This window comes from Sminthopsis crassicaudata, chromosome 4, assembly GCF_048593235.1.
Source record: "Sminthopsis crassicaudata isolate SCR6 chromosome 4, ASM4859323v1, whole genome shotgun sequence".
NCBI lineage: Eukaryota > Metazoa > Chordata > Mammalia > Dasyuromorphia > Dasyuridae > Sminthopsis > Sminthopsis crassicaudata.
Window position 1 is genome coordinate 368,188,949 of NC_133620.1, and position 19,109 is coordinate 368,208,057.

The 19,109-nt window shown below is 45.9% G+C and overlaps 1 protein-coding gene across 1 annotated transcript in view; it reads right to left on the reverse strand.

The window, feature by feature from the left end:
• The window catches only part of TBX4 (T-box transcription factor 4), a 51,484-nt gene extending 40,212 nt beyond the window's left edge, over positions 1-11,272 (reverse strand). Inside the window, exons 1-3 of the mRNA XM_074261991.1 lie at positions 11,077-11,272; positions 6,020-6,178; positions 3,687-3,781 (exon numbers count right to left, since the gene is read on the reverse strand). Of these exons, the coding sequence (XP_074118092.1) occupies positions 3,687-3,781; positions 6,020-6,175 (251 nt within the window). The 5' untranslated portion in view covers positions 6,176-6,178; positions 11,077-11,272. The remainder of the gene's footprint in view (positions 1-3,686; positions 3,782-6,019; positions 6,179-11,076) is intronic.
• Between the last annotated feature and the right edge of the window lie 7,837 nt (positions 11,273-19,109).

Consider the following 19,109-nt stretch of genomic DNA (forward strand, 5'->3'; position numbering starts at 1 on the left):
GATTCCTGGCTGTGTGATCAAAGGAAGGTAATTTTACTGCATATACCCCTCCCCAGACCTCCACTTACTCATCACTGAAATGGGAAGAATTAAGACTTGAACTACCCATTTCTAATGTATGCTGAAAGGAAAACACTTTGTCAAATTTAATACCTTAGAACAGAGGTTCTTAACCTTTGGGAATGAAGTTATAGACCCTTCTGGTGAAACTTACGAATTTCTTCGAATCATGTCTTTCAATGCATAAAAGAAAATGAATAAGATTCAAGAAGAAACCAGTTATGTTAAAAGCTACTGACATATTAAAGCCAACAAAACAAACAAACAAACAAAACAAATCTGGAGATTCCCAGGTTAAAAACTCCAGTCTTGGGGGGGGGGGAATAGGAGCTATTATAATTATGACCTTTATTTCAGAATGCTTCGGTGTTTGTACTTTTGTTGCATAGGCAATCTACTTAATTGAGCCAGCACATTTAAATTATTTGTGAGGGAAATCCTTTTTTTTTTTTTAAGTTTACCATTAAAAATGTATTTGTGTCAACCTTCTATTCTACTTTTAATATAGATAGGGACCATTACTTATACTGCCTAGATGGTTATGCTGGACAGGCAGGGATGGTGCAAAAAGATTTTGCAAACATCAGGTTTGGGAACTCATGATATTACTTGCTAGAAAATAGAAAAGAATTGTGATAAAAGAATATGATTTTCATAAGAGCTTTTTTGGTAAGGATTTGCAAAGACTTCAAATGTACCCTCAATAATGAAATAAAAACAAAACTGGAAACAGAATGGGCACCTAGTAGTTGAGGAATGGCTAAACAAATCTTTCAGTATGAATGTAATGGAATATTACTGCACTGGTAAGAAGCATGAATATATGAAGAATTCAGAGAAACATGGAAGATTTGATCGAACTAATGCAGAGTGAAAACAGTAGAATCAAGAGAATGATACAAAATTACTACAATAAAGTGAATACTAACAATCATAAGAAGCTACTTAAGTGTAAATTGTAATTAATAATCTGGGGCCTGGATAATAAACTTCATTTACCAGGCAGTATCAAGGTGGGGACTAAGAATATAGATTCTGGTTTGCAGTATCAGAGAAGGTTACTGTGTCAGCTTTTTAAATTTTTTTTTCTTTGTTCGGAGAATAGGAAGGTGGAACTTAAGAGAAAATGATTGGTATATTTTAAAAGACAAGAATGAAACTTTGTGTGTGTGTATGAAATAAATCCCATTCAAAGAGTTTTTGCAAAGTTCTATATAAATGTGTTACCTTAGAAAGCTGCAGATTGGGGGAGAGAAAGTAAGGAGAAGTAGGATAAGGGAGGTGAGTGTCTTCTCTAGGAAACAGGAGCTAATGGAGAATGCAATGAAAAGTAAGTAAGGCCAGTTAAATTACTTTTTTTAATGAGAAGATTTACAGCACAGATAACTTTCTGTTGGAAAAGGAAGGGCTTCCCCCCACCCTTTCCCTGACCCATCAGCAAGAAGGAAAATTTTTATCATCACAACCACTATTTACTATTGTTATTATTCTCAGCTGCTCATCCCTGAACTTCTGCCAGGCTCACTCACCAACATCTGCCTAAAGCTGGAAAGTCTCCCCTCTCTCAGCCCTGGGGCTACTGACAGACAAAGCAAACACCTGTGAGAGCCATAAGGCTTCTTCCTTGAAGTTAAGGTGTTTGGCGCTTTACCTGCCACCCAGAGGTGCAGGCATTGAGACAATGTTTCATCTTTTCCCAAGCACTCTTCCCATAAAAAATGTCATCTATGGCTACTCCCCTTAAAATGGACAGTCTGGTCTTGTACTTCTTGTTCCTCTCTTCACTCCCTGACCCCAAAGCCCTATTACTGAAATGGGTCAGAGTACAACATGAAGAGAAGTTGTACGAGAGCATGGCACAGCGATCAAAACTCTTTTCGCCTACCCCAGAAAGTTGTCCCTTCAGAGTTCCTCTAAGAATGAAACCCCATAAGCATTTGAGAAGGTTTGCCTCAACATAGAAAGCGTATGTTTTAGGAAGAGGGGAGTCAGAGGAGAGCCACTTTTATCCATCTTTGGCTTCCAAACTAAAATAAAGATGAAAAGTTGAAGCTGATGGTAAGGAGATAGGTTAGGAGCAAGGAACAGATATGTCTGACTCCTCTTGAATGGAACACACTCTCACCTCAGCACTAGATAATAAACGATGACCATCGTCGTCATCATTGTAAGTCATATTGATAAAGTACACTTGGAAAATGATTTACACATACATAAAGTCATTTGAGATGTAGAGATCTGGACATGCTTTCTTGAATTATCTCCGAAATTTAGTTGCCCAGCTAGGGAAAACATTTTTACAAAAGGGAAGAAAAGGGAGTTAGGTTTTGCTATAGTAATCGACATTACTGTTGGTGTTACTACTACCCAGGCTCGATTTAAAGTGGGGGAGTTGGAATTGTCAAGCAAAGAAATCGTTTCCAACAAATCCTGCTATTGGGGAGGGGGAAGTGTGGGAGGTCTGAATCAGTGTTTTCAGATTGACCGCTCATACAAATCTAATTCATCGGACCTATCGCTCCCCTCACCCCTTCATTTTGGTCCTCCACAGCAGTCTGAGTGTCTCTCCCCCTATCTCCCTGGCTGTCTCACCCTCCGTCTCTCCCCCCTCATCCTTGTTCTCTCCCACAGACACCATTGCATTTTAAAGATGTTTCCACTTTATAAATCACCCTTCTGGCAGCCACCCGAGAACTGCTTGGCCCCCACCCCTAGCCCCACTATACACCCACACCCCATCGGCGCCTTTGCCCCAAGGGGGAGGGGAATGAGAGGAACACCCAAGGGCAGCCCCCCAAGCCTTTCATAAGTAGGTCGAGAGCGGGGGGGGGGGGGGGGGGGTTCTTTCACTGGGAGAAGGATGGCGCTCTTGCTTAACCTGCCTGCTGAGTTGACTGTCCATTCCCCTTCCCCGGCACCTGCTGACTGGACAAAAACTTTCCAAATCAGAAAAGAGAAAAATCCCAAGATCTCTCCCCTCCTGCCCCGCCTACACTGGACCAACCCAGGCGTAATCCAGGTTCCCTTCCCTCTGCCTGGAAGCATCTTATTTAAATCCAGAGCACTTGGAGCCGCTGGGCTACTCTCAAGGAGAAGTGGGTAGGGAGTGGGGGCAGGCAGAGGAAAATCAAAGTTCCCTTCTCTTCCACCCCATACTGCAGTTGGAGGGAATCTCGGGGTTGAAAGGTTCATTCTCTCCACAGACTAAAAAACTCCAAAATTGGAGACCCAAAAGTTCTGAGTGCTATTTGCATAGTTCTGTCTGCCTCCGACGGTCCCTAGCGGATTTCTAATTCTCAGGAAAGCACAAAGTTTTTCCTAGAAGGGCTGGGATTGAGACCTGGATCTAGAAGGTTGGCGTCTATAGGGTCCCGAGCTGCTTCTGCTTAATCCCTGGCTGGCGTTCGGGGTCGGGAGGGGGGTGGGGTGCGGAGCAGGAGATTGAGGGATAGGGTGGTTAAGGTTTGAGTTTATAGTTCCAGTTTGGGCGCTCAGCCCAGGGCCAAAGTAGTCCAGGGCTCAGGGGATGAGAGAACTTCGTCCTCACAGACTTGAGCCTTCCCGGCATTAGAGCCTTTCCAACCTCACTCTTAAAATCTCCAAAGAATACTCCCACAAAAACTGACCTGCCGGCTTTGGTAATAATCATCTCGGTCCCCGCTTCGTGAAATTTCTTCCAGAGTTCCTTCTCGTGCAGAGTCACCTTGATATTCTCGATTGTCTGAGGGAAGCGGGGAGAGGACAAGCAATCACACCGAGCCCCTGTTCTGGGCCCCCTCCCCGAGGAAAGCGTTGATTCCTGAGGGGAGAGGGGGCCTCCACTTTTCTGAGCTAATCAAAATTCCTATTTTCAGTCTAGCCTCCTGGATGGAGAATGGGATCTAAGAGGCTTAAAGACAAGAGGCACCCTACACCCAGCTGGAAGGGGGATTGAAACTCAAGAATTCCACAAAGGTAGATGGAGTGGGGGTGGGGCGAGACCAAGGTCACCAAAGTAGTGTATAGGGGGAGTGGGAGGAACGGCCCCCTTTTTCCCTGGGATGGAAACACACGGGACTCTCCCCCGGAAAAGTTGGGACTAATTAGGACACCCCTGACTCTTCCTGGGCTTCTTGCTCCCATTTTAAGGGACTCCTAATGAACCTGGTAGTCCCGCACAATACACATCTCTACGCTCACAACAAACTATTCCGTCTAGTTCCACGCTAAGCAAGACTCGGAACTCGGGCCAAGCCGATTGCGTGCAACAAAATTTCGGAGCAGGTAACACGGCCCTCAGGAATCTATTCCCCTGATTTATTCCCGTTCTTTCGGCTTAAAAAGTAATAATAAATGTACCAGTGACTTTAAAAAATTAATTCTTTTCCTCTCTTCGTACATATATGCATCTGTGTAGTTTATACTAAGGTACACAGAAATAAAACCATATTTAAAGCTATTTTTTAACCCTCGAGAGTTGGATTTGAGTCCCAAGAAGGGCTGAAAATAAAAAGGAGAAACGGTTCCGACTTATTCTATCCGCGGATAGTTCGAACGCGTGGGACAGGTGACTCCGGACCTTGGAAAGGAAAAGATGGAATCTACTGTTTCCTCCGCGCTTCTGCTCTTTTTTAACCTGGCAATTACCAGAGGTATTTCGCATCCTGGCCAAACTGAAATCGCTAAATTTATCTTCCCTAAAAATCTGGATTTTTTTCCCTCCGCAATTATCAACACGCGGGGTTATCCGGGAAATTAGAAGAGTGGAAAAGGGAACACAAAATGATTATGGGCTTGACAAGCTCCTTTGATACTGAACCTATGGGAGCGATTGTACAGCGTTCGATCGAAATTCGACCCAATTGAAAATTCGAAATTCGAACGTTTGGGGGATCGGAAATTCGAATGTCCGGGCGATTTGAAATTCGACAATTTACGAGATTCGAAATTCCAATGTCTGGGGGATCCGAAATTCAGGCCAAGGGCGATTGCTCCCCTGCGCTAAATCAGCCCGAAAGTCCGGCACAATTTGCTTTTCTCCCCCAACTCCCTTCTCTTTCTCTTCTCCAAGCCCAGGGTGTCTCGACCTGTGGCTGCCGTCCCTCGCTGAGAGGCCGCTTCCTGTGGTCCTCACCCCATTTTCTCGGCTAGTTGGTGTTGACTCCCAGGTGGGCAGTGGCGGGAATGAGGGAAGTGGGGAGGGTGGAAAAGCAAGAGGGCACCGACTTCCGCCTCATTCCTGGTCTCTAGCCTCTGGACCTGGATACCCGAGAAGTCTAAAAAGTCTCGAAGATCTGGGAATCTAGGTCAGTATGGCGGGACCCCATCTGTCACGATTTGACCAGAATTTAAAGCTTTTGCTGAATTCGCCAGGCACCCACATCATTGTGCCTAAGCACGGATCCCGCTTGAGAGAACGAATTATATACCACCAAAAGAGGAAAGGGAGTGGGCACTACTAAGGGCCACTCCTTTACCCCCTCCCCAACTAAAGCCCCGTGGGGGAAGAATTGCAAACAGCCTCCGGGCCTGGGCTGCCCATAAAAACAAGTTACAAAGCAAACCAGACTCAGCCGATAGAGCTAGTGCCCCGCCAGGCAAGGGGCCCAGGGACACTTTGGGGGTGGGGGGAAGAAACATTTAAAAGCCCGGCCATCTGGGTCTGGGACAGTAAATTCTTCACTTTTATGGGCATCTCGGGAGAGAAGGGCCCTGCTCTGTTTGGAGCCCGGATTTGGAGGAGAAAAGGCACCCAACCCAGATCAGCCCTGGGTGTGTGTGTTAAGGACATGTTTGTCCTCTGATTGATTGAATTATGGGAAAGTCCTATCTATGAGACAAACACCAGGGCCTCCCTGTCCCAAGTACTCTCCCTGATACACATTCAGAGGCCTTTGAGCAAAAACTCTGGTATACCATGGCCCAGTTTCCATCCCATCAATCCCCACCTGCCCATCCCAATTAAGCCCCCAGTTCCTACCTGCTCAGCATCTTGGCCTTGGGGGCTGCTGAGGGGAGTACCAGTAAGGCCCTGTCCACCCAAAGCTGGCTCTGGAGCTGAGGCCTGCTCTCCATGTGCAGGGGCTGGGGCTCGGAAGCCCTCTTCACTCTCAGAAAGACCCTTGTCCTGAAGCATCTCCTGCGGGACATATACAGACACACAGAGCAAAATGTGACTTTAGAGTCACATGGGGGTCCTGTGCCAGAGCCTGATGGCCTGGCACTGGGCACTGGTGGTGTAGGAGCCCAGTAGCACCTTCAGGGAGCTGCCCTCTAGCTCATGTGCAACACTCTACCCAGGGCCCCTGTCCCACCTCACCTTGAATATGTGTATGTGCCAGTTCTGTCCCTAGCTTTGGTCAGCTCCTAGCTCTATTCATCTCCACATGCCTTTCTCTTTCTCAGTGTTTCTGTGTCCAGCTCCAACTCTAGTCCTATCTCTGATACCCATTTCCATCTTCCTCTATCATTTCACAATTCTGATCCTACTCCAGGTTGAGGCATTACTACCAGCGGCCCTGATTTCTCTGCCTTCAAATTTTGAGGGTACTGTGGCCTGCACTGAGAGGCATGGGGACACAGATAGGCATCTCTAGCCAGAGATAGGTCCTCAAAGTGGGGAAGAGATGATTCCAGAAACTGAAGGATTTACTTAGCAGACTTACAGATATGGGAAATCTGTATTTCGTTTTCTAGTAAAACATCATCAGTAGCCACGGACAAGACTAAATTTTGGGCCTCCACAATCCAAGTTTAGATAAAAGCATTTCATATCCTTGGGCCCAAACAAACAGTACCCAGCGATTTGACCTGAATGACCTTGCTAGAAAGCTCTCTCCTGCCTTTTATTTGGACTATAGAGAGAACCTGATATTTTAGAGACATTTTCTTTCATGCCATCCCAGTTATCTTTACAATCCACTTAATCCAAAATTGGGCATTTTAATTTTAATCTGTGTCTAAGCATTCAGAATTCCTGAAAACGCAATACCACTGCCCAGACACCTTTACATAGGGCACACACATATACACCCCAAAGCTGAGGGCCCCCTATGTTTTCGGTTAAGGGAATGGAGTATTCCATCTCAGTGCAATAACTAGAAACTGTAATCTGTGTCTAAGCATTCAGAATTCCTGAAAACACAATACCACTGCCCAAACATCTTTACATAGGGCACACACATATACACCCCAAAGCCGAGGGCCCCCTATGTTTTCAGCTAAGGAAAAAGAGTATTCCACCTTGTGCAATAACTAGGAACTGGAAAGGGGGGGGAGAAGGGGCAGCACAGGATCATAAATCTCAGAAACTCATTTTTCTGCTCTTAAAGCACCAATGCTCCTGCTATCCTGACACCCAAGGGCTTAGGTCCATTCCAATTTCCCTACCTGTGAGTATCCCTGCCCTCATCACCCACCTTCACCTCTCCTAGAGAAACTAGAAAACTCTCCTTCATCAGCCCTGCACTAAGCTGACAGTTTCTCCCCCTGCTATTTGTTTATTCCATTCTTGGCTTAGCTCTTCCTTTTTTTCTCCCTTTCTTTTGCTCCTTTTTCCCTGCTCTGTTGTCTTATTTCTTCACTCCGTTCACCTCTTGCTTTCTTCTCTGCTCTCCCCTCACTGCTAGCATCTCTTCTCCAAGCCGCTGTTCTTTTCTTATCCCCTTTGCCTGGGGTGGCTCTCCACTCCCCAGTTCCGCACCCCCTAGGCCTTCCGAAAGTAAACAAGCCAAGTGCAACTGAAGAGATAAAAGCCAGCCGCGGCTAGGGGCTGGGAAAAGCCTATAAAGATAAGCGGCTAGCAGACAGACCGACAGACCCACAGACACTCAGACGAAGGTCATAGAGAAATTATGACGGACGTGAGGAAAGACTGAGGAGTGTCCTAGATTTCCGGAGGTCTCCATGACACCCCTATCACTTGGCGTGTATCAATCTTGAAATTAAAAATAACAATTAAATTTTGAAAAATTTAAAAGCAATTCATTTCTCCTTCTCCATCTAATAATCTTGGGCTGACCAGAACTCTTTCTATTCTGCTGTCCCGGCCTCTCCCCTGCAGGCGCCGATGCTTTAGGACCAGGCCACATCTCGGGACCTTGGTACCCTCACCCAACAGTTGCCCCTCTCCCTGCCCTCGGAGTCCTGCAACTGGTAGAAATCAGAGAGGGAGGGCCCAGAGTCTCAACGAGTCCTGGTGAGTCTACCCCTACCTCTGGGCAGCAGAGAGAGAGCGGGAAGACCTCCGTCATGGCACCGAAAGAGAACTCCAGTGAAGGGCCAAAGGCTGCGCTCCTCAGAAGCTCGATCGTACAGTCCCCGGACTCCTAGCCTGTTACATTTTCCCTATATATGCAGGGACGAAAATCCAAATACCCCCCCCCTCCAAAACACAGTACCAGCCAACCTCAAACACCCCCAAAGATGTAGGAAGCTAGTCTGTTCCCCCACCCCAGTCCCGACGAACCCCACTAGGCCCACTCCGGCTCGAGCTGTGCAGATGTGCAGTCCTCTCTCATTCAGAACACAGGGAGTGGGCCACGCTCAAGGATCTTTAGGCACCGGACTCCGGACAGGGGCCTGCGATCCTAAGGGCAGTCCTTTCTCTCCTTTTTCTCCATCTCCCCCAGGTAAGCAGTAGCCTCCGCCCTCAGCGATAACCTTTCCCGCTCCAAAAGCCTGCTAGGAGGCCAAGTAACCCAGGGCAACTCAGGGGTAAACCCAGAGAGGCCTGGCTTCCAATCTATGGCAGAGAGGTTTGGAAGGGAGGAGTGGAGAAAGCAGGTAGTGGGTCCATTTCACCTGAGAAGCGTCCCCTGCCCAAGGGGTAATGGGGCTGCTCAATTTAACCAGATACTCTGGCTGAGAGAGACCGCTGAACCTTCCAATCTTCACCGTCCGAGGCGTTGAGGGGATGGAAGGGTGCCGACTGCCAAGGACCACGGCTAGAAGAGCTGCCTGTAGCCCGTGGCTGGAAATCCCAGATGTCCTTCAGTTTAATATCGCTGTCCCAGTCTTGATAAGATCCAGGTCACAACAGCTCCATCCCAGCCGGCTCTCCTTGCCGTTACTGCGCTCACTGTGGCCACTGGCGAACTTTGGGTTATTACCGTCCGCGAGCCTTTCCCGGCTCCTTGAGGACTAGGATTCCCGTCTTCCCGGTTTGTGCTCTGTTCCTCCCCACTCTTAAGTCCGCTTTCCCTTTCCAGTCTTATTGTCAAAACTGCGGCTGCTCCGGCGGACTTGCAGGTGACCCTCCCTCCGAAGCATCCCAACCTCTATATTTCCATCAATTCTCTCACCTTCGCCAAGCCGTAACTTAGACACTGGTCTCCCGGCCCCCGCAAGCTTATAGCCTCTATCTAGCTGCGAGTGAGCTGGTTTAGGGTGGGGAAATCCGAAGCAATTCCTGCAATTTCTGCGGTTTTAAATGTATTCCCGCTATCTGGTCCCGGGTTCTCTCTTTGGACTCCCTTCTTATTTCTTTTCCTTTTCTCTATTACTTCTCCCCCCCTTTTTTTCTTTCTTCCCTTTCCTGATTCCCCCTTTCTTTTTTCCCCTTCTTTCTTAAAACAACAACACTAAGTTATAGGGTTATAACCATTGCAGCTCTTCTTTGATTTGATTATTCCTAATAGGTTGCATTAAAATTCCCCCTAACCCAAATATTTCTTAAGAATATTATTAATACAATTATTGTCATTTTAGGGTTATAGACCATGTAACATAAAAATCTTCACTGTTTCTGATGTTTAGAATATCCATATTTGTATGAATTACTGCAATGAGCAAATTGTTCTCGTTACTCTGATTATTGCAATTCACACAATTCCAGATCTATAGCATTATTCACTCCCCCCAACCCCCATCCGTTTGCTCTGTAACTGTCCTTTCCGATTCCAGTCGGTGCATTCGCCCAACATTTTAATATTTCTCTTAAAAATCCTTAGATGCTAATTGTCTTTTGGGTTTAATCCTTTTCAATCAAATACCATTATTCTAAATAGGGTTTTTATTTTATTTTTTTAAGTTTTGCTTGTCATGAATAGGATTACGCTATTCTGGTTATTTTAGGCAATTTGATATCTAAAACAAACTTCCCGGTTCCTTAATGGATCTTTCTCTTCTCATCATCGTTATTATAGCACCAGGTCGATCATTTCTGGTACTTTTACTATTTTCATCCCTTCTGTTTCGCTGGTCTTTGTCAATGTCTCCACAATCCGCGTTCAAATTATTTCTTCAGTCATGAATAATGTTACTGTTGCTCTTAGTACCTGGGCTGCTATCAGTCACATTGCTTCGATAGTTGTAGTTACTTTAGGATAATTTATAACGTTATTAAAATAGTTACAAAGAACACTCAGGAAACAACTTGGCTTATTTTAGGCTACTGTCGCCTTGTCACTAGCAGATTTCCAAACACTCTCAAAAATGTACCAATGTTTAGAATCTCACGGATTCTCAGAGCTCTGTACTGTCTGAAAACCCAGGTGAAGGTGAAAAGTTCCTGGGTCCGGGGAATCCCGTTTAAATCATCACCAGAGCTTGGACCATGGTAGCTAATCACGCTGCTAAAATGTCTTTTTAACCGTTTTGATTTTTGTTGGTCCCTCGTTATATCATCCGTTCCCCTCTCTATTTGGAGAATTAGTTTGTTAATTAATTGTCCTGCTGTTAATTTGGCTCACTATTTGAATGCTAGTCTTTTCGTTACAGTTTTCCCTGAAACCTCAGGGGCATGCTTCATATCCGTTATTCTACCTCCATGGACGTTGATTTTGCCCTTGCTCTTTTCCTAAAGGGTTCGGTTATAGTTTTTTCCCCTGTATACCTCGCCCCTTCTGCTACTGTCATCGACCCGGGTTTCTATCCCTAGCTCCCTGATTTAATTTCGCTCTCAGTCTGCGTTTTCTCTCTTCCCCCCACTCCCTCACGCAGAGCCGGCACTGGTTCGAAGGAGCCGGGAGCCTTTCCTCTGACTCCAGTCATCCTCTCCCCGAAGGGCTCCCCATCCCTTGGGCCGCAGATACTCACCCTGGCTGGGCTCGGGCTAGCCGGGTTGCCGCATCCGGAGACTCCTGCGGCCCGGGGGACCTATGGGTCCGAGGTCCGGGAAGAAGAAGACTCACGGGTTCTGGGGATGGAGGCTAAGAAGCTTGGGAGCTCAGAGCCGACTGGGTCAGTGTCCAGTCTCCAGCCTCACCCTCAGGGCCCGACACATCCCAGTTCTGGAGCCTGGCCCTTGATCTCCTTTGCAAGCTGAGGTTTGGGGCTGGGCCTCCCCTCCCTCTCTCCCTCCCTCCCTCTTTCCTTCACTCCCTCCCTCTTTCCTTCACTCCCTCCCTCCCTCGTTCACTCCCTCCCACCCCCGGCGGAGGCCCGGCCCGGCCCCCCCCTCAGGCGCTGACGTTACAACTGTCAATCAGTACTGCTCCCGCCATCCTGCTGGGATGGGGGTGGGGGACAAGTTCCCCCTACACCCCACTCTTATCTACTCCGCGACACCCCGATATCCTAAGCTGAGTGAGGCCAGCAGCCTCCCGCTCTAACACTTGGGGCTGGACGGGCACTCGGCCCCTCTGGGCTAGGAAGGGACTGAGGAATCCGCATGGTTTAGATTAGGGCGGCGGGAAAGGAGAAGCCGGCCCGGACACACTGACTGTCAGACGGAGAGACGCTGGAGCACTGTGTAGGGACTTGGCCAAGCCTGAACCTGGGCAGCCACAAGGCAAAGAGGCCTTCTTACCTCCTCAAACCCACAGTCATCTAAACACAGAGATACCCACCTATAGAAGCCAAGGAACTGGCATGAAGACTTACAGACACACACATTTACTAAAGAGCGCAACACAACCACACCTACAGCCCAATAACCACATATTTATATTTGCACCCATTCACATACAAAACTATACACACACATTTAAAGCCATATCTGTTTATTTACTCCCTGGTTAACACAAGTATTTATACTGACCATCTCCTCCCCCTCCCCCCCTTTCTGTCACACACATGCAACTCAGTCTATCCTGGTTACATAGGTACAGTCAACATCACCAGAAAGAATAGCCCAACCTAGGGTTCCTACTTAAATTTCAGGCAAGTATTCTGAATCCATGAGGTTTCTGGGGCTCTGCAACCCCTAAATAAAAGGTAGTTTGACTCCATGCTTTCCCATGGGCCCATTCTGGCAGAACAATTATCTGAATTCTTTGAATAAGACTGAAAACCCAGATACGCTTGGCACCTTAGTGATTCCCCCTTAAGAACCCAGGCTTCTGCCTAAGGTAGTTATTTCTGCCTGCAAAGCCCTAATTGGAAATTCATTGTGCCAAGGAGGCTATTCAGTAATGTGTGTTTATGTAGGGTGATCACACCGCATCTGGCAGAGGGACTGGCATGGCCAAGGAGCTGAAAGCAGGAAGACAAGATGCTAACAAGAGCTCCCTGACTCTTTGGAATGACTTTGGGGAAGAGAGCAGACAGCTTCTCTCTTTCCTTTCCTTCTGACAAGCCCCTATCTGAAGAAGACTAAGAAATTGAATTACTCTTTACTTGCACCACCTCAGACCAGTCTCTGAATTTTGAAAGGGATTATGACAGTTCCAGATTTCAATGCTTGTTTCTCTCTAGCTATTTTGAAGTTATGCAGATAGACTAAATTGACTTTGAATTAAATCTTTAATTGGGTTTCTGGAGGGGGGGGGGAAGAACAGAAAAAACAGGAAGAAAACTAGAAAACAGAATGAAAAAGGAAGAAAAAAACAATGAAAAGAGTTGAACAGAGAAAGAAAATAGGAAAAAAAGGAAGGAAGGAAGGAAGGAAGGAAGGAAGGAAGGAAGGAAGGAAGGAAGGAAGGAAGGAAGGAAGGAAGGAAGGAAGGAAGGAAGGAAGGAATGAAGGAAGGAAGGAAGGAAGGAAGGAAAAGAAGAATGGGAAAGAAGGAAGGAAAGAAAGAAAGGAAGGAAGAAGGAAAGAAAGGAAGGAAGAAAGGGAAAGGAAAGAAAAGGAAGAGAAGGGAGGGAGGAAGAAAAGAAAAGAATCAAGTAATCCTCTTTCACACACCCCAGCTTTCAAGATGCATCTGTAAGGGCTCTTAGAACTGTTCCCCTTGCTCAGAGTCTGCATCGGCTAAAAGCTCCAAGCAGGAGAGCTGACAGCACTTGGAAGGTCTGAGTGAAGGAAGCCCAAAGCCGTGAAGAGGCTGTGCCTGGGAAGCTGAGGAAGGAAGCTGGATACTGGGAGAAGAGGTTGGACCGAAGGCTAGGTAGGAAGAAGCTGGGCTAAGAGGTGACTAATGAAAAGGATCAGGCTAAGTGGAGAGGCCTAGATCCCATTCCTTCACTGTCTCCTAGAGCCGGGCTAGAGCTTCAAGCCATGTGAGCGGGTCCCTCCAGCTCTTTGGGCCACGGGCGAATAATTGGGACAGTTGGCGTCCTCGGAATTAGGGGCTCACAGTTCGGGGTCACCGCAAGGAACAAAGAGCAAGGAGCTTACTCCGCCCTCTCTGAGCCCCTCTCCTTTTCCCGCCTACCCCACCCCACCTCCACCCCTACACCTCCGCCTCCGGTCCACCCCACTGGGTCCCAATCAGGCCCAGCAGAGGAGCGGACATTGAGCCTCCTGCTCTTTACACCGGAACTCTGCTTGTCCAGGCTGTAGCTGGATAGGTCGGGATGGAAAGAAAAAGGCCTCGGAAACCAGCAACGAAACCTGAGGCTCACGTCTTCCTGCCATTCGTGGCCAAACCCCCGACGAACCGACGGCCAGAAGAACAGAGTGAGAAGGCCAAGAAACAGCTCTCGGCTCAGGTTAGATTTGGGGAGCTGGGAGCCTCTTCTGAAGAGAATAGTCAGCCTGGAGGCAGAAAAGAGGCCAAGGGAGGGTCTGACTGGGGTCACGATCGGCCCGAATTCCTAAAGCCGAACACAGAGACTTCTGCAGCCGCTGGAGCGCGGAGAACGAGGTTAGGAGCGGCTAAGACTGGGGCAGGGCAATCTCAAGCCTGGAGAGGTCGCCGGGCTACTCCGAAGCCTGCGTGTCTCCGGTTTTGCTGCGGTTGTGGCCTTTGGAACCCTCTTGCCCATTCATGACGGCTGAGGAGTCTCCTCAAGACTGACCCCGTTAATACCAAGGGTTTCCGAGGAGCCATATTCTCACTCGGGCAGGTCTATGTAATTTCTCACCAGAACCCTTCTTCTCCTTCCCCACTTCTCGGTGTTCTGTCCCACATACATCAGCCACAGACAGCCCAAACTCTCTTCATTGCCCTCCATCAATTTTTTTTCCTCCCCCAAACTCTCTATATCTCCATATCTTTTTCTTTCTATATGCATTTCCTTTCCTCCTAGCTCCTTCTCTTCCTTCCTACATGTTTCTCCCCTTCTTTCCCTTCCTCCCTTCTTTTTTTCTTCTTTCCTACATGTTTCTTCTCTTCTTTCCCTTCCTCCCTTCTTTTTTCTTCCTTCCTACATGTTTCTCCCCTTCTTTCCCTTCCTCCCTTCTTTTTTCTTCCTTCCTACATGTTTCTTCTCTTCTTTCCCTTCCTTACTTCTTTTTTCTTCCTTCCTTTCTTCCTTCCCTTTTCTTCCCCCCTCCTCTTTCTCTCCCTCCCCTTTTCTTCTTATAAGTCTGTCTTTAGAATACCAGAAAGCTGGATTTCCCAAGCTAGTTGCTATTTGGTGACAATTCTCTTTTCAGTTTTCTTCTCGGGAACTCCCTCTCTAGGCAGCTGGATCCCGCTTGGCCTGAAAGTAGCTAAGCCCATAAATGAAAAGGGCTTGTGTGGATGCTTCTGGGTGGGGGACCTCATTGTTTCCAACTTCTGGAGCAGACATTCTGGAAGCCCTGCTTGCTGCTACCTTACTGTGAAACTCTCTGGAGTCATTAAAGAAGTGAAAAGAAACATTCTCCACCAGAGAATGTAATCTTACATTGTCCCGATTTCTATTCCCACCTAACATAGATGCAGTTTGGAAGATCAGCAAGATTGCTGAGGACCTAAAAAGAGGTATCCACCTGTCTCTTTCAAAACAAAATCAGGAAACACCTTCCATAAGGAGGGAGCTCTCAGTAATCAAAGTGGGGAAATTGGGATTCTAGGTTGCAAGGCTTAGAATATTGTACAACAGCTGGAGTCAAAGTTCTTAGACTGAGACTTGATCCCTTGATCAAGAATTCAAATTATGCTCTTCAGAAATTACCTTTCTGGACTCTAGACTTCCAATCAATAAAATGGGGCAAGGAGCATTTAGAAAAGACAAGAGAATAAACAGGAACCAGATATTGGATTATCTAGGCCACCCCCCAACTCCACTCCTACTTCCACCCACCCCCACCTCCACACATTTGGATTGTTGATGCAAAAAACTTGGTTTAATACTTAATACAGAATGACCCAGAGCTTTCTGGGCCTCTTCAAGTGAAACCCTAGTTCTCTTTTCCCACTTCCAAGAATAAACAATTATCAACATTTATCCATTGACAAATTATTGGGAGCAGGTAGGAATCAAGAGGGGGAGAAGCATTCTTCAGCAGAAAGCTGACCAAGAGACCTACAACTCCCACCTTCTACATTGGGGGTGGGGGTTATCTTCTGAGGGAATTCTTTCTGTCCTTCCCTCCCAGATCTCTTTCATTAAGAATCTCAAACTTCTCTCTGGCCCCCAAGGCATAAATGTTTTTTTTTGTTGTTTTTTTTTTTTAACTACTACATTTTGTCTCTGATATTAACTAGCTATGAGAGATTATGTAAGTCACTAAATAATTCTGAACTACAGTTTTTTCATCTATAAAATGGGGTGAAAATCATAGCATCTCCCTTAAAGGTTTGATATGATGCTCTAGTGAGATGGCAATTATAAAGTGTGTTTTAAGTCTTAAAGTTTTCTAGAAATGTCAGGTATTATTATTAGTCTTCATTTGTACATGAGCTTTTAACTCTGCTGGAGTCTGAACAAATTTGGGTCTGCTGATCCTTTTTGCTATGTCTGAAATAATTTCAACCTATTCCCATTCCCCTAATCCACATGTTCAAAATTACTCTTTCAGAAAGTCTCTAAGATAGCTCTGCTAGCTTTCTCTGTTTTTCTCTTTCTGGCTGCCCACTGAGTTACATTTTTATCACTCCCTTACCAATCTTCCTTTGGATAAGGAGTCAGAAAATCAATTTCCTGCCGACAACGAAATTGAGAGACTAACTAATAGATCAACCATCAGTATAATACTCTTCTCAGTGCTTCCCCCCCCCCCCCCCATCAACATCAGTATTCCAGCCCCATCCTCCTTCCTTCGGCATTCCTAAGAAGCCCAGTGAGGTAAGTGAAAAGCAACAATTCCCCTAATTGTTGAGGAAAGGGAGAACTACCTATTTAGAACCCCAAAACTGACAGAACATAGTCTCTTGTGTCCCCTTGGTCACTAGCTGGGGCCTTCATACCCAGCCCTCAGCTTCCCCAGTAGATCTGTCAATCTCTCTCTCTCTCTCTCTCTCTCTCTCTCTCTCTCTCTCTCTCTCTCTCTCTCTCTCTCTCTCTCTCTCTCTCTCTCTCTCTCTCTCTCTCTCTTCTCTCTCTCTCTCTCTCTCTCTCTCCCCCCCTTCATGGTTTGATGTGATGCTCTTTCTCTCTCCCCTTCCTTCCCTCCCTTCCTTTCTCCTTCCTTTATTATGGTTTTTTCCCCATTTTTCTGGAGGCTAGAAGATGAACTTCTTGATCTAGTGGAAACAACAATTTGGAAAGGACATCAGGATATGATGAGTGCTTTTATTTTTATTGTAGAAAGGAAAAGAAATTTGAGCTCAGAGAGGGACAGTGATGTGTAACATCGAACAGCAAGTTAGTGGCAGAGCTATGACTAAAACACAGGTATCCTAAATTCAGATCAGTGTTCTATTTACTTTAGCACACTGTTATTTTAGGGTAGGATAAAGTTCCAGCTTTTCTTCTTAAGTGTTCTTTAGGGCAGTAGCATGTGATAGGTGAGATGGGGAAGGAGAAAAAGGGGAGAAGTGGCCCTTGTCTCAAACTGAGGTATGAGGGCTAGAATACCCAAAAGTTTCTCCACTCACCAATCAGCTGATCTCAAATACCAAAGTCTGGCTCACCAAGTGACTTCCTAGTTAATTAATTTACCATTAATTGGTCAATTAACCAGTCAACCAGACAAACCTACAGACTTAATAACAACCTCAAAGGGACTTTACATAAGAACAAATAAGAATGAATAGAAAAGAATGAGGTTCAGATGCATAAAGCTGAGGGACAGAGAAAAGCATAAAACATACACCTGCTATTCCAAGCATGCCACGGCATTAGGAAAAGATGTTTCAACTGGATAGTTTTGCCATAGCACAAATTAAGTTAGGGAATTAATGGGGACAGGGAGGCTGGAGTGTATATGAATGAATTTGCTATTCTTTATGTCTAATGCTCAGGAATGAGCATACTCTAGAATTCTGAAAACCAGAATTCCTAATTACCTGACCAGTCCTGAGAGTACTACATGTGTGTTCTGATCTGAGCTTTGAAATCCACTATGAGTCCCCATGGGAGGGGGTAGTTAGGGCAAGAAACTTACCACCTCCCACTGGGCTCATGACCCAGGCAGCTCACCCAGCTGCCTCAATCCTCTCCAGACTCCCGAACTTATGTCCTGCTGGGCTCACCTGGAGGGGAGAGGGGAAATGAGGGCAGAGGGAAGCTGAAATGGTGGAGGCAGAGGCCTTGATTAGAAGGAATGCTGACTGTGATTTCTCCAAGCTTGGGAAGCTAGTGTAGGATTTTTGGAGGGAAGGATATCTACTGGTGTGTAGGTGTTTCCCTTTCCATTCTCAGCTCCTATTCTCCCACTTCTGATTTCTCAAACCCCTAACGTTTCATCCTGCTTTTTCATTCAGAAATCAACACTTACCCAGGAGGTTCCCAAAAAGATGGATATAAGGAATAAAGTATCTGAAAGCCCGGAGAAGCAGAGTGGTTGATGGTCTCATCAGCTTTCCCAGAGCTGAGTCTGGGAACTGAGCCTATCTGAGGCACCAGAGACCTAGAATGTAGGAAGTCTGAGTACTTAGAAGTCTTTACAGCAGAAAGACCACCATATGGTTTGTCGAATGGGAGACTGGCTTTCAAATCTCACTTATGTGACAGGTGAGGTTAAGCAAATTATTTAGCTTTGCTCATCCAGAAAGTTTCCTCATCCAGAAAATAGAGATCAATATGAAATAATTTGTGTTCATTTTGCATAAACTTGCGTTTAAATCTAGGGATTAGCTACATTTAATTAGCTGTATTCACTAATAGTCCACTATGTGGATGATTTCCAAAAGCTTGGAACATAGTTTTCTGCCTCTAGTCTATCCCCTATCCAGTCCATTCTCCATTCAGCTGCCCAGTCTTTCCATATCCCTTTTCCATTGAAAACTTCAATGGCTCTCTACCCTCTCTCAGATAACATTTGACACAATCCTGCTCCAGCATCTTTTCAGGCTATTCATAATATTACCCCATATACTCTATGTATTCCAAATTAGATGAGTCTCTGTTGTAAGCATACAATATTCCATCTCTGATCTATATCTATTTGTGTTCTCCATGTCTAGAATGCTTTAATAAAATCATAGATGTTAGGATTACGGATTTGGAACTGGAAAGTACCAAAGAAGTCATATAATTCAACATCCTTGTCATCTTTAAAAACAGATGAATAGCCTAAGACTTAGAAAGGTTAAGATTTGCCCAAGATAACATATGTAGGTATTAAAGGAAGAACCAGGATGGAAGCCAGATATTTGATTTCTCTCTACTATATGATATAGTAGTTGCCCTTCTCACCTCATCTCTGCTCCTGGGAACTTCTAGTTCATTTAAAAGCCAGGATAACAGATTTAGAGCTGAAAGAGAGCTTTAAGATGATCTAGTTAAACCTCTTGATTGTACAAATAAAGAAACTGAGGCACAGAGCAACTGAGAGCTTTGTGCAGGTACTAAGTGGCAGAGCTTGGATTGAAACCCAAGTCTTTTTTATTCTCTCTTTCTTCCAATTTTTTTTCCTTTCTTAGAGTTTGTAA